Source organism: Rhea pennata, chromosome 9, assembly GCF_028389875.1.
Source record: "Rhea pennata isolate bPtePen1 chromosome 9, bPtePen1.pri, whole genome shotgun sequence".
Classification (NCBI taxonomy): domain Eukaryota; kingdom Metazoa; phylum Chordata; class Aves; order Rheiformes; family Rheidae; genus Rhea; species Rhea pennata.
In genome coordinates, this window is record NC_084671.1 from 10,172,902 (window position 1) to 10,188,953 (window position 16,052).

Consider the following 16,052-nt stretch of genomic DNA (forward strand, 5'->3'; position numbering starts at 1 on the left):
CTTTTCCATAACTTACACAATAGTTTACATGTAACAGGAAACAGTCGTAAATAGAAATGGGATACTACTGAAGGCAGTTGTTCCTAAAACTCTTCTCAATTATCCAGCATCTGTTGGGCATATGATATATTTGCTTTTCATTGCCCGTGTTTCCTGTGAGTTATAAAGTGAATTGCATTATGATGTGGCCAGATTGTTTTGTAGTGAAAAATCTTAATCTGGCATTTTAATAAATTTAAGTTAATAAACATAAACTATTTGTTTCGTCTTTATTGAAAAACATTGACTGACTTTTCTTCCGTCATCCCTTCTGGATGAAAGAAGAGGATCGGTGAAGTTTTATAATTTTAAAGGAAATTCCTTTGTGAGCACAAGCACTTGTTTTCAGACTATTGAATACTTTTTCATGAAGTTGTGTAGATTCTAGATAAAAATATGTGGTCCATATAATCCTAGATACAACTGTAGTAATACGGCTTTTTGCAGTAGCTTTAAAGATGTTACTTAAGCTGCTTCAGAAAAATGGGAAGCTGAGACAGACTAAATATTCTTCTAAAACTTAAGCATGGGAATATTAAGAGCTTCTGTTCTGTAATGCTGCGAACGCTACAGTGAAGAGCAATGTATATACTCCAGGGAGCTTGCTTCTGACCTCCCAATTCCTTCTCTGTATATTCTGTCATCTGATTACATTGTGAGTGCAGTATTAAATTGCTGTGAAGGCTGTATTTGCTATTTTTGCAAAGCTGTAAGTTGTGCCGTTCTTAATTACAGTATGTTCTGTGGCAGTACTGTTGTGACTAGATATGATGGCCCTCAAATAAGGAAGTTCAAAGACTTGAACTGCTGATACGTGTGGTTGTGTTTTGTTGTTGTTGGGCCTGGGGTTTTGTTTGTTTGTTTTTACCAAAAACAAACTAGAGCTTTCAGTTGCAGTGCTTCTGCCCCTGTCTCGTAGGTATTTAGAGAAGTATCTTGTCATTTTAGATGCCGCTTTGTGTTGGGAAGACCTTAACAGTGAGTGCTAGATATTTTGGAAGTGTGCATTCTGACTACATTTCTCATTCATGGCCTCTTGAGTTACTGCAGCTGAAATGGGTATCAGTTTGTAATGCTTTCTGTAAATTAATACAGTGGGTAATTGCTGACGCTCCTGTAGGTGTTGTGTTAAGCAGCATGGGGGGAGGAACTGCGGATACTGCAGGGAACGTAGAGCAGAACTGAGGGAAGGGGGTATGGGAAATAACATAAGTCAACACCAGTTTTGCTCAGATCAAGTTTCTGTCTTCCCAGTGGCATGGAAGATCAGACTAGTCAGTTGGCCTCTGTGCTCCCTCCTTTCCCCACCAACTGACATTTTCTCTGACTTTCTAAAACTCTTTGGTTCCTGTTAGTAGGAATTGTGCTGTTACGAAACTGTAATCTGTGCAGCTGCCCGTTTTGGAGGATTAGGAAGGAAGATGTCTCCTCATAGTTAACCATCCAAGTAGGAAACTTTGAGGTTCTTTGCCTTCCTTGCATTGGGAAAGTGTGAGTGGCATGAAAGAAGGTGGGTCTGGAAACCAGAGTCTTTCAGACAGCAATCATCCATCTTAACTTCTGTCGTAGTGGGAAAAGATGGGGAAAGTTCTCAAAAGTGAGCTCTGTCCTGCGGTAGATTAAGACGACTCCTCCCAGACTTCCTTGTTCACGGGTATCCAAGAGAGGAGAAGGTAATGGATGCTTAAATTTCACCCGTGTGTTTGGCATTTGTTTGACAGAATTCTCTCATGGAAGGTTTATAATTGAATTAAAAAGGCATCCCTACATTCTGCCTTTTTTTGTCCTTTTGGAAGGGATACTGAAATCAATTTCAGGTATTCTCTCTCCAGCTCTTCAGTAGTGCTGAATTTCAGTTAGATTTTAATTGTGTTGCAGTTGATTTGTATTCAAGAATAGTAGAGGAGCATGGTAATAGATGGCATTTAAAATCCATGTATCTTTGTATAACTACTTTCATTTTATTTGGGTCTCTTTCTCACATACTAAGAATGAACAGTAGAAAATAATTGTGAATTGTTCTTCATACTAGCACGAATCTGACTGAACTTCCTGAATATCTATTGTTTGTATTTAGATGAAGGTCTTTAGAAAATAAGGAATGTGCTTTGGTTCCTTTTCCTTAGTCGTTACTCTAATCTAGGCCAGGGGTATAAATTGCTATTGAAAGCTGCATTCAGTACTGCTTGAGGAATAATTAAAGCTTATGATCAGTTTGCTGCATTTTATTCTGAAGGCTTGATCTGAAGTATTGTCTCTTAATATATTTTGCTTAAAATAGCACAGATTGCAGCTTGTATAAATTGCAGTACCTCCACTGAGGTTGATAAAGGCATGACAGCTTATACTGCATGAGGCTATGCTCCAGAGACTCATCATAGCTATAACACACAGAATTGCCAGCCAGTTTATTTCCATCATTAAGCAGAGAGATGGTGCTAAACATTCACCATTCTCTCAGTTAAGGCTGTGTTCAAACCTTGGCAAGATCAGTGGGTCAAATGTTTGTGTTTATAGCCCTTAGGAAGGGAAATGGTGATGTTATTTGTCACTGTAGTTTCCCTATAAAGTTGAAAAATGCTCAACACTAAGAAACTGAAAAATAACATCTTTATTCTAGAATCATTCAATAATGATTTTTATTCCCCCCCCCCCCCCCCCACTTCCTTCCAGCTTACTGAGACAAGTTCAGGTATCAACTGCTTGGACTCCATGTGCTGCTTCTCAGATGGGGAAACAGCATGCACACCTCTTAGAAGAATGCTGGAACGACTAATGGGAAGATGTAGTCCAACTCGGGTCAACAGGTGTGGAATTTCTCTCAGTAGCCTTTGCTGCAGGCGATTCTCCTATAAACTGGAACCAGATGAGCCTGCAGCTATAGATGTCTAGTAAACCAGCTGCAGGTTTTGCTTATTTAATAGGAAATGCAACTCTTTATTGTACTTTTTTTAATCCTAAAAGATTAGTTTCTTGTTTCTTTTTGAGTGCTTTCTTTTGGGATGAGGGGGAAGTGATTTTCAAAAGACTTCTGTTAAAACGGTTAGTTTGGCTTAGTACAAGATCTTGTGTTATATCTGTCTAATCTTTATTGATTTGTACATTCTTTAGAAAATCAAGCCTCAATGCTATGTATGTTCTCCTGATTTATATTTTTTTTGCCTTCACAAATCAGGAGTTCTTTGTAAAATCAAAAGACTTTTCCCTTTGGTTCTTGATGTACAACCTCCAAATATTTACCTTGGAGCTTGCATTACTTCTGAAGATATACAAAAGGCTCACATTCCCTGCACTTAAATAGAACTTCGTTATTGGAAGGAGAGTCTTAAAATATTTCAGCCATTGATTGATATGAAAATTAAATATTTTTGTAGTATAACTTTTATAATCTATTTCTAAAATCTAAGCAATTGACAGAATAGAGCCTTCAGGTTCTAAGAATTTTAACTTTTTTTTTTTCAGTATTAGAAGGTATATTGTCAAAATCATGTGTGCCATTTGAAAGTATGTGCTAAATAAATCTTTTCCTTCTCAAATCATGCGTGTGAAACAAACCCCAGTGGGTTAAAAACATGTTAGAGTACCCATAAATACTTCTAAGGAGTGATACTGCTCTTGCAGCAGGCGTAACTGTGATAAAAGTTCTTACTAAATCTGCTGATGTGCCATCTTTGCATTTCCGAACAAAGAGGGACAGCTAACAAACATGGAAATATTTGGGGGAAGAAATAAATATAGTCTTTTGTACATCATAATCTCTTAATCCCGGAATGATATCATAGTCCTTTGTTAATCAAAAAGCAAACCTGAAGAAGTTTCACGTCACACATTTTCAAGGGAACCTGTTTCTTATTTGAACAACTTTGTCTCTTTTAGTTAAAGGATGTGATATCATTCATTCAGTATAAAATCTTGTGCAACTAACTTTCGCTGACATACTTTGTCAGTTCTGAATTTTTCCTTTAGGTATTGACTTGGTATGAAGTACATCTCTGTTTTGAGACTTGTGTTGAACATGGTGTCTGTAGTTTCGGTCATTTTCTCTATCCTGGCTTGCTTATGAAACTTTATTCAACATTTCTACAAATCTAGGGTATGATTATGCAAAATGTTTCATTCCATCTGAAAAAATGAACTGTTATGCTCAAATACATTTTTTATCAAAACTCTTGCTGTATAGAAGGTGGGCATGATGTATAAAATAAACAGTTTAATAGAATTTTTAATCTACAAGGTGAGCATTGATTGGTCTAAAAATCAACAATTTGGTAGTGCTTGCTAACTGAAAAGGGGTTTCTTGGTGTTTTTTTTTTTTTTTTTTTTTTTAACTTGTCCTCTGTAAAACTGTGCTTTGCAAATGAGGAACTTGGCTACTTTTTCATTTTATTGTTATCTAATAAATGTAGATTTTTAGTTAAGGTTTGCTTTAATGTCAGATATTCATATAAGGTAGGTATGCTGTTTTTTACTATGGATTTACATTTTTACTGCTTCCTCCTTTTCCACTCATTTTCTTTAAGAACTTAAAAATATTTACTGAAGAGAAAATCGTATTTGACAGAACGTGAGGCACTTTTTGAACACTGCTTATTCTCAGGTTTCTTTTCTGTTTACTTTTAATTGTCACACACAGTTCCACCTAGCTAAATATTTTTGGAGTTGCCAGAACATCTGTATTAAATGAATATGCAAAACTATTTTGGTGCTACACTAAGGGCTTGAAGTTCTGTTGTTTTTGCTTCGGCCTCTGGTTGAAATTACTCCTAACCGTCTTCTAGTTGCACTTAATTTTACTTATGGTAGAACTAGAAAGAAGACAATATAGTTTATTTTACCCTTACTTTTTTTTTCAATGTCTTCCACTCCTTCCACTCGCCATTTACGCTTAAAACCTAGTCTAAAAGTGAAGCTACTAGGAAGGAATTATTTACATTCTTCTCCCACACTTTTCTGTGCAGTATATGAATGTTTATTTTATTAATATACTAATTACTTAAATCACATGAGATAATTGCAAATTGTGAAAAGCTGAAGATTCAATTAAGAAATCTATCTGGAGATTTAAAAATGCTTATAAATTTAAGTTTAGCATTTGTTCCCAAGCTTGACCTGCTTTGATTTTACCTAGTAGTTGATGTGTTCAGAAGATCACGCAGTCCCAAACAGAATGTCTTTTGTGTTTGTACTGTATAAAACAACTTCTTATTCAACCGAGAGGTAGCTGCAAACTGTTTTCGTTGAATGAATTGATACCTGTAAATATCTTGCCTGTAAGAGCGCTGTGCGGTGAGGATCACTATTTAAATAATGTTGATGTAGATAGCTTGTATTGTATTTTCTGTGTGCTCCTGATAGTCGGTCAAATATGTGCTCCTGATGTTCTGTCAAATACGATAACTGAACGTGAAATCAAATACTGTATCAAATTTTGATAGAAACTTTGATTCATCAAAGTTGTACAAATGCTTGGAGTAGAGGGCCACGGGAATATAGTTTCTTGTAGTTGCTTTGCTGTTTTTTAAATGTATTCAAGAAGTATTTTCCATAGTTTCATTCACCCATTAGAAAATGTGTATCATAGTATGGTAAAATGCATATCTGTGTCTCTGTTTCATTAAATTGTCTGTCAATTTGTCAGTCACTAAAATACTGAGAATGCTGGATCACATATACTCTCTTGTCAAGGCACCGTGTGTAAAAGTTCTAAAGAAACAGCAGATTTCTGACAGAGGTGAATTTGGAGGATAAATTCTTTATATTTGCATTTCCTACCTTCCTACCTTTTATTTTTCAATGTTGTACATACAGTCCTACAATAATGCACATCAATAGTTCAGCCACGAACAGTGGCCTCTATGCAGTATTTATTCACCAGTAGAAGTGATTTACCCTTAAGAGAAGGACATTGCTAGATCACATCTGAATCAAAAGCTGTGACATCGTAAATATTTCTCCTGTTGCCATAATCTATGGCTTAAATAAATTCAACAGTTAGTGGTGAAATAGGTTCCTGGCTGTAGGTAAGTTGGAATAAGTTTTACGTACCTGTATCTGTAGACAGCACAGAGGCTTAGCATTAGAACACCAATATATTTGGATACTGCAGTTAGCTGGGCACATCACAAGGCTTTACTAAAGTGGTGTTATGCTAAAATGGAACTGTAGCATTCACAGTACCTGAACTTATACATACAGAATTCAGTTTTCTTGGGGCAAAAGATTAAAACTTTAGTTGTAACACTGGCCTGCACCAGCCCCTGGTTGTAGTTGTGGGTAAACTTTACCTTCGTGGCAAGCATAGACTTGATGTTTACATCGTTGGCACTGGTGATTGCAGTGTAATTTCAAGAGTTCCTGTGAATTGCGGGTGTCTACATGAAATTAATCAATTAGTATTTTAGAGTTATGTTTGCCTAATCTCGTGATTTGATTTTCTTTATTTTTTGTTTTTGTAGACTTTTCTCCTCACCTCTAAATTATAGGTTCCCAGTCAGCCAAACTTTTCTTTTATTGTTACTTTAGATCATGGAGTTCATCGGATCCCTTCTATGCCAACGACAGAAGCTTCTTGACTCTCTCCACAATGGACTCACCCACTTGTTAACAGGGACATTTCTAATTGCCTTGTGGAAGCCATGTGGTGCTCACATACCTATAGCAGGTTTTGAAGTGAGTTCAGTGCTGTATCCCTGCCCTAGAAAAGACTAGCATGACCTAAACGTCTCAGCACAAACTGATTTGTCTTGTGGCCTAGCATAACATTCATCTGGACAGTAATTGCATACAATATTTTTTTCTAATCATATCCCCAAGTTGCTAAATAATTTTTAATAAGGAATGCTTTTGCTTCTGACCATTTAATCTCTTTTTGTTACCATATTAACAGATTGGAATCCTGCATTTGATACTTCAAATGTCACTGCAACACAGTGGCAAAATCTTTCTCCTCCCAAATTCAAGTTATCTAATAGAACTGAATATACTGAGTGAAAATACAGTAAGCTATGTTTTCAATGGTGATCCTTCACTTCACATACACATGTTCATTTTGAGCTGTCTTTCACAGTTGCTGTCTTGGTAGTTTGCAAATCGGTCTTTTTTTTTTTTTTTTTCTGTGGACGGTTACTATATTCTGTAAGCAATCAGTTTAGTCATTTTTGAGAGCAAAATGCAGTTCAAATATTTATGCTGGTTAGTGAATAGCAGTATGGTTTTCATCACCTCGAAAAAGACTGTTAACTTCCAGAACGGTTATCTAGAATAAGGGGGAAAAAACTATTCTCTTTAGAACTCAGTCATTTTTCATTATGCCCGGATGTTTTGTTGACAATTATTGATCCTAACTTGGAAAAATGGGAAAGAAAAATGTGAAGTTGATTTTGCAGGTGACATACTAGCATAAATTTTTTGAATAATCTTTTAAAGTTGGAGAATTTTTGCATGTTTCATTCTTTCTAATGTATTTATATTTGGTCATGTTGTACTTTGAAGATATAATTAATGCTTAATTATCTTCATATATCTGAAGGATCTGACACACTGATGGCAATGTTTTGATACCTAAGTATGCCAATAAAAACAAGTTGCGCAGGTGCAGCTTTGAATAGTATGTCTTGCAGGTACATCTTTTTTCCAGTATAAATGTGTCTGCCTATTTGGGACTGGGTGGCAACGTCTGTTACTCCACTCTACTAGGACAACCGAACCTACTAGTTATATTTAGATGCAGGAGATATAGTGGTAGAATACACTGTAAGTAGAGCCCTGACTGTAAATAGCACCTAAAATTACCTTTTAAATAAAGATATAGTGAAGCTTAGGATTTGGACAAAATGATAATAGCTGCTCTCCACAGGTTTCTGCTGTTGTGTTATGTGCAGTCTCCCAAGCAAATTACATGGCAAAGATTTTTTTTTTTCCTAATAATTCAGACAGAATTTTAGCCTGCTGATGTGACATCTCAGTGGGGCCTAGGCTGTTGCTAGAGGATTTTGTCCCTCTTGTTATGACATGCCAAATTCTCCTGAGTTCAGTGAGCTGAAGGAGAGGTAGCGTAGGAGAGATCCAGCTCTCCTGGTATCAGATGCTTTGGATGCTCCTGATCCCAAACAACTCCTTTATTTGTCTTTGTTCGTGGCCTTAACTGGTATTATTTCAGTTCTCATCCTGGATCTTTACTTTTACAATAATGACTGAAAGCTTCATTCTGAAGCTTTGAATCATGGAAGGCTGAAGGCTGTTGAAACTGGTGGACTATCAAGATCTCATTTTTTAAAAGCACCTTTTGCCTAATAAATTGTCATTGCAACTTTGTTTTGAAACAATAAGTATAAATTCAGTGTTCGTAGTTACTTGCTCACAGTGTAGCTTAAGCATGAAAATTTAAATTGAAGGCTACATCCCCACATTGAGGATCCAGATCATGTTAAGAAATCATTGTCTGAAAATCGAGTCTTGCATACTTGCATGTGATACATATTAACATGTCACTCAATGCATGTATTTCTCGAGACCTGGTTCGAGATCTGGTTACCATGCAAAGATGCAATAAACTGACTGTCATCTCCTTATTCCCCAGGAAGACTTTTATCTAGATATACCAAAATAAGGAAATGCACTAGGATTTCACTTACTCCTGTGATATTCTTCATACCTTATAGTATTAAATCTGTTAAAATAATGCTTCTCAGTCATTTCTCTTTCTGAGGCAGTCTTTATACTGCCATGGATATAAAGGAATTTTTGTTTTCTTCAATATTCTAATCAGATATCTGCTGTTTAGCGGTGTATTTTATTTCTAAACCACAGTGTTTCACTTTTCAAAAGTACTTGTGTGTCCATGTCAGCCATAACGTTCTTATCATCCAGTCAGTTTGTGTCGCCATATAACCTCATTAGTCTTGTGGTCAGTGTACCATTTATTGAACTCTAAGCAATGGTAAATTACACGTGGAAAAAGACTGACACTTTGATTTACAGCCCCGCTCCAAGCATTTATATCGGTTCAGTTCCGTACATACATGTATTTTGGCTTTTGCCATACAAATATGTCGACTACATTTGTGCCAAGGAAGCACAGTCCTATATTTGAAGAATAATTTACATTCATGATGTGTTTCTTTAAAACCTTCCATCTCCTCTTCTTCCTTTCCCCCTACTTTCCCTTTTCCCAGTGTGTGTAAGGTTACCGAAGAAACATGCATTTAAACAATTCAGGAAGAACTTAAGAATCCGTCTGTCTGCTAAGGTATATTTTTCTATTTGCAGTAAATTTAAATCAGTAATTTCTAATCTAATAAAAATGTATAGCTGGTTTGCTTAAGACCAGATTTTTAGTCTGACAGATATTGTAGATGGGAAAAGTGACTGTGTTTTGTTAATGTCACAAATCATTTAAAACTGCTTTTACTCAAGGAAGGAAGCTTTTGTATACTTTTCTAAAGCGTATGAGACGTTCACCATACTTTGGGCACGGTATAGGGTTCTACACAAAGAAGACAAAATATATCTAATTTAGTTTAACAGTAGCATTAATCTTTTTGATTTAGAGTGAATGAGTGAGGAAGAATTTGCCACACAGAGGAAATGTTTTAGAATTACCTCTTAGCCTTGAAGTGTGTGGAGGATTTCAAGAAGCGTTTCCTGTACGGCGGAAAAGCCTACGCTAGACATCCTTAGCTCGCTAACGCAAGAACGGTGTTTAGTCAGCCTTTACTATGCAGTGTTTTTGAAAGAGCACCTTCTCCACAGCCACCTTCAGAATAGGATTGAATCCTCAGCTGATCTTAGCTCCTGTTTCCTGAAAAATGGAGTTTGATATTCGTTGTTTAGAAAAACTGTAGTTTCAGTTGCCAAAGGCATGCTTTTTTAAGGTGCAGTGGAAAAGATGAAAAACAGACGGACGAGTATTATGAATTGTATTGCAAACTGAAATGTATATATTTTGCTTGAAATATTCTGTATATTTTTTAAGGTTATAAGGGGGAAGAGGCCAAAAATGCGGAGGAAGGAATGCTGAAAACTTTGGCATTACATTTTCAGAAGGACTTACTTGTGCAAAAGCTTATTTGAGAAAAGATTATGCAACCTAGAATGCATATTAGGCAACTGTAATTTCTTACGGGAAATGTTTGGTAATACTTTCAGACACATGATTTTTTTATGATAGGATAACTTCTATATTGGCAAAAATCTCGTTTTCTAGTGTTAGAAATGTGTCAACACTGTTGAATCAGTAGTCTATGTTATTTTTAATGTTTTATCTGACACTTTCTATACTTCTAAATAACACAGCAGTATTGATGAAATTCAGTATTGAAAATTGCTTAACCGATATGCTTCTGAACCATTTATTTTGAGAATGTCTTGGGGTTTTTGGTGTGAAATACCCAACAGTTATGTAACCATCGTAAATGTGCAATTACTACTGCATTGTTTTATAATCATTACTGTTTTCAGTTCCATTCCTAGAGCTGGGGGAACCATTCATCATGGAAACACAGACTGGTTTTAGCCTTTTTCCTGTTCCTCAGTTATCTTCTAGTTAGAATTTCTTTCTTTCTTTTTTCTTTTCCTTTTCCTTTTTTTTTGGGGGGGGGAGGGGCAGGAACTCATTTTTTGAAAAAAAAAAAATGTGTTTCTTCTGCAAATGTTTTTATCCATGGTTGTTTTGTATGTCCTTTTGTTCTGTTGTTTGCTTTCAGTGGCGCGATTTGTCTGGTTTCTACTCCCTGTTTCAGTGACCTAATAATTTATAAATAGGAGGACAGATTGGATGCTCGTGGCTGTCAGCTCTTGCCATTGATCGTCTTAGAAATACATTTGCACCTGTATTTGCAAAGCTTCTGCTTTCGACAGATCTTTTCCTCCAGCTAAGTACTGCTCACGGAGACGTCAGAAATAACTCAGTAGAGGCCCATGTGCTGTCCAAAGCTCCTGTGGCTTTCATTAAAATGAATGTTCTCGTCACTCTGGAGTATTCGCCTTGCTCTAGCTGTTGCCACACTATGATGTTGTTTTACAATAAGTAGATACAATTGCCATCACCGTAGATCCGATTTTTTGTTGTTGTTTCTGGTATGTATAAATGCATGGACATGAATAAAACCCTGAGGGTCCATGGCCAGAAGACCTCTGTATGTAACATGAAGTGGTATGAGGGACCGCCCTGTGGAAATCTCTGCAGTTTACAGCATAGCGTGACCTGCCGGAAGGAGTCCCTCAAATGTACCTAAATGTGCAGTGGTTTATATTATTTTCTTTCTGAGCAGTTTTAAAGGGAGTTACTTCATATATCATCAGAGTCCAATCATTCACAGATTTCTTTTAATTGGCAATGGGATGAAAGGTAATCCATGGGGCATATAGTTCAGAAAGGGGAAAACGGTTAAAAAAAAATTAGACTCACTTTCAGGGGTAACTAAGAGGTTGTTACTACACCAAAGAATATATTTTTAAAATTCCCAGTTATGATCCCATTAGAGTTTTCAGTTCTTCTGTACATTTAAAAATAAATCCTCTAGACTTTTTCACTGAAATACGATCAATTCTGCTGCTTCTTATTGAAGAGAGAACTTGAATGATGTCTGTGCAAGCAGCGTTGGGTGGTACCTGTCTGGTGATGTTGATCTGACTCCTTAATTTTAGGCAAATAGAAGGGGCATTGACAACTGGAAACCGTAGCAATAATTAGTAGAAAGGATTTTTGGACCTCTGACACTGTGGCTGCCTCGTGTTCTTTTTAGACTTTCTGATGGCGAGTCGGTTTGCTTGCTCACTGTACAGCTCTGTCAGTAAATGTTCTGAAACAGTTTATGGAAATTATATTTATTAAATAAAACTTCCACTTCTAGCTGAGTCACTGTTTTGATTATGTGATTAGCTCTGTCCCGTGAAGGGTCGGATGCTGCGCCGGGGCGTGCTCGCCGCTGCGGAAAGCGCCGGCCGCCCTGGGGCTGCTGGAAGCCGCTGTGCGGTCTGCGGCACGGAGCTGTGGAGTCTGTGCCTGCAGCGCCTCGTCAGCCTTCACCGATTTCTGAGTATTGAGGAACAGTCTTGTTTTTACAAGAGCTGTAATATTCCTGGGATTAGAGAGGTTACTGAGTAACATTGGCTTTATTATTAGTGGTGGTGTTATTTCTGTTTTGCTTTTGGTCTGAAGTTGATGTCCATCACAGGCCAGGTCGCCTGCAGCAGGTCCGAAGCGTTGTGTCAGTATGAGAAAAGGGGGGCAGAGGCTGTGGGAGGGGGTCGGGGTGCAGGGGGGGGCGAAGGCGGCCGCTTGCCCCACACCCCGCCTGGGACCCTCCCTCCCCCCCGGCCCGGTCCCGCCTGGCCCCTCGCTGGCACGATGCGCTGGCACATGCATGGCCGGGGCTTAGCTCACGCCCGTGCGCAGGCATGCATGTGCAAATATGTAACATGTATGTAACTATATACATTATATTGAAATGCATTTTTGCATAAAATAGTATATGAATATATACAATATGTATATAATATATAAATATTCATAAAAATATACAAGCCAAATAAACAGTCCTAGCAGGATCTGGGTATCCTTTATATCAAAATGTTTATACTAACACACAGACACATTTTTCATATGTAGCTAAGATATAGCTGCACGCATGTAGAAGAACATAGCTGAAAGGATACAGTCCAGCGGGCTGTGCACATCTTTTCTATATATATTATCTAGTTTTAGATGCACACACACATGCACAAAATGTATCATATATACTATGCACATATCTTATGGACATTTAGGTGTAATTGTGTGTGCATGTATGTGTATATATATAGAGAGAGAGAGAGATAAGCACTTCATGTATTTCCTATATAGAAAATGTCTCTATATAATATACACACACATTTATATATGTACATATAAAAAATATAATCACGTATAGATTAAGTTTGTGTATTACATAAAATTGTGCAAAGAATTATAAAATATACCTTCCTCCTCCTCAAAAAAAAAAAATATCCACAACCTCTTAGGACGCTGTAGTTTGGGGAAAGCTAATAACACCCCCCCCAGCCAAAACTCAGGATTTACACTACTATGCTTGGGGGCTGGGGTGGCGGAAGGCGTGTAACCAAGGATCTTTTCTGAGTTCAGAAAATGTATTGTGTGCGTGTGCATGTGTGTGTGTACACGCGCACACACACACTATCACACTCTGTCTCGACAAGTTTTATAGATACATTTTTTTAAAAACTTACTCAATTTTAATCTATAGGCATATATATATTTTAAAGTATACAGGAAAAAAAAAACTAAATCCATTACTATACTAAATATGCATTTATATATAAAGTAAATACTTTATGATAGGCCCATCCTGCATGGATGAGCAAGGAGTTCCTGGCAAAAAGCCAGATGAAGAAAGTGCACAGACTGGAAGAGGGGACAGGCCGCTCGGGAGGACTGTGGGAACGTGGCCAGAGTACACAGGGATGCGACGAGGAGGCCGAGGCCCATTTGGAATTGAGCCTGGCAAGGGATGTTGAGGACAACAAGAAGGGCTTCTTCAAATACATCAGCAAGAGGAGGACTGCTGAATGGTGCCGAAGGATACAGAGAAGGCAGAGATCCTGACCACTGCCTTTGCTTCAGTCTTCACTGCTAAAGGCAGCCCCCATGAATCCCAGAGCCTGGACATGAGGGAGAAAGTCTGGAGAAGGGAAGACTTTCCTTTGGTTGAGGAGGATCAGATATTAGAGATCTGGACAGGCTAGACAGCCACAAATCCATGGGCCCAGATGGAATACACCTACAAGTACTGAGGGAGTTGGCGGATGTTGTTGGCAGGCTGCTCTCCATCATCTTTGAAAGGTCCTGGAGAATTAGATGCCTGAGGACTGGAAGAAAGCCAATGTCACTCCAGTCTTCAGGAAGGAGGACCCAGGCAACTATAGGCCGGTCAGCCTCACCTCCATCCCTGGAAAGGTGGTGAAACAGCTCATTCTGGATGTCGTCTCCAGACATATGGAGGAAAAGAAGGTGATCAGGAGTAGCCAGCATGGATTCACCAAGGGGAAATCCTGCTTAACCAAATTGATAGCCTTTTGTGACAGAATGACTGGCTGGGTAGATGAGGGAAGAGCAGTGGACGTTGTGTACCTTGACTTCAGCAAGGCTTTGGACACTGTCTCCCGTAACATCCTCCTAGATAAGCTCAGGAAGTGTGGGCTAGATGAGTGGACAGTGATATGGACTGAGAACTGGCTGGAAGGCAGAGCTCAGAGGGTCGTCATCAGTGGCGTGGAGTCTAGTTGGAGGCCTGTGGCTAGTGGAGTCCCCCAGGGCTCAGTACTGTGTCCCATGCTGTTCAACTTCTTCATCAATGACCCGGCTGAGGGGACAGAGTGCCTCCTCAGAAAGTTTGCTGATGATACCAAGCTGGGAGGAGTGGATGATACACCTGAGGGCCGTGCTGCCATTCAGAGAGACCTGGAGAGGTGGCCGGAGAGGGACGGCATGAACTGAGAGCACGAGAGCGAGAGAGACAGGATGGGATGGGGGTGGGGGGTGGCTGGCTGGCTGGCTGGCTGGCTGGCTGGCTGGCTGGCTGGCCGGCGTGCGTGCGTGCGTGCGTGCGTGCGTGCGTGTGTGTGTGTGTGTGTGTTCGTTCATGTGTGCGCGCCTGTGGCCGTGTGTGTGCGTGTTTGTGTTTTTCCCAGGAAAAGTCTCTAGGCTACATACAGCTAAGTAAGTTTTTTTATTTAACAACCGTGCTGTTATTATCTAAACTTTTCCATAAAGCAATAGTTAGGTTTTTTGGTTTTTTTTTTGTTTTTTTTGTTTTTTTTTTTTTTCCTGTGACAATGAGCTCTGTGACTGCATTAATAGTCTGGATTAGACCTAAAGTTTTGATTACACTATAAACAGTGATTTTACATTTAAATGGTTGTGGGTTTTATTTATTTTTTTTATTTATTTATTTTTTTGGTGGGGGGAGAGTTTGTTTATTTGGGTCCATAACAAGACTTCGAGTGCAGCAGTTGCCGCCGCCGGCCTGCCCACCAGTGGGCTCCACGCTTCAGCCAGGGCAGTCCCGGCTCCACGAGCTGGTTCCTGCTTATCACACCTTGTACCAAAATGGTCTCACGCATTTCAGCGACCTGCTCAGCACATTTCCAGAGCTGCTGCAGCAGCATTTCCAAGCCCAGAACTGAACCTATTTGCTCAGGTGCGAGACCAGAATAATCTCAAATGATCGAACACTCAAGGAACCAGCTGGTATCAGCCTCTCTGCTATGTTTGTCTTGAAGCTTTCAGTATATAATTAATTTTTATTAATTCAGGCAAGGAATAGTACTCAGAAGGGGAGAGGTGAGGCTGTGACTCTGCATCGTTTGGTGTCATCAAGGTTTGGGAGCTGTGGGTTTTTTTCTTTTTTAATTTTCCCTATCCTTCACCTCCTCCCTGCCCACATCCCAAAATCTCGTTTGTAACAGTGCCGTGGCCTGCAGCACGCTTGCTCCTTGGGAGACACCCATTTGCCCATTGCCCCTCTTCCATGATCCCTCTCCTGGCCGCCACAGTTTGAGCCGGATCCTCCCAGGGGTTTTGCTCAGCAGCAGCTTCCAGCACCGGCTTCACCCGTTTCTTCTCGGACAAACGTCCCACGCTGAGGCTTTGCTGGGCTTCCCTGCTGCAGCCCCTCGCTCTCCCAGCGCAGCTTTCGCATCCTCGTCCTCCACCCGCCCCGTGGGTTTTCTCAGCACCAGCCCGCTCGCCAGGGGCTTTGACGCTGTAGGACTTTGACTCCTGCTCGTTGTCTTTCGAGCCCTTGCACGGAGGAAGGTGGGCTTGGGCCGTCATACTCTGCATACAGAGTTTAGAAGGCAAGCAGTTTAATTTGAATGTTTTACATAAAACTGTCAGTTTAACATCTTGTTTCTTCCTTTACACACGGTTTCAGCTTTTACAGCACCCTCGTGAGTGCCTTGACCTTAAGTTCAGCCCGCCCAAGTCCCTCCATCCTCCCCTCCAGCAGCAAACA

At 39.4% G+C, this 16,052-nt stretch overlaps 1 protein-coding gene across 8 annotated transcripts in view; it reads left to right on the forward strand.

Annotated features, from left to right (window-relative positions):
* The window catches only part of ATP11B (ATPase phospholipid transporting 11B (putative)), a 71,485-nt gene extending 59,606 nt beyond the window's left edge, over positions 1-11,879 (forward strand). For 2 of the 8 annotated variants that reach the window (XM_062582773.1, XM_062582775.1), the window contains exons 29-30: positions 2,713-2,846; positions 6,562-6,743. In XM_062582773.1, the coding sequence (XP_062438757.1) occupies positions 2,713-2,846; positions 6,562-6,643 (216 nt within the window). In that variant the 3' untranslated portion in view covers positions 6,644-6,743. Of the gene's footprint in view, positions 1-2,712; positions 5,687-6,561; positions 7,649-10,742 lie in introns of those variants that run through there. The other 6 variants (XM_062582771.1, XM_062582774.1, XM_062582776.1 and 3 more) reach the window with 5 other exon arrangements.
* Positions 11,880-16,052: the final 4,173 nt, after the last annotated feature.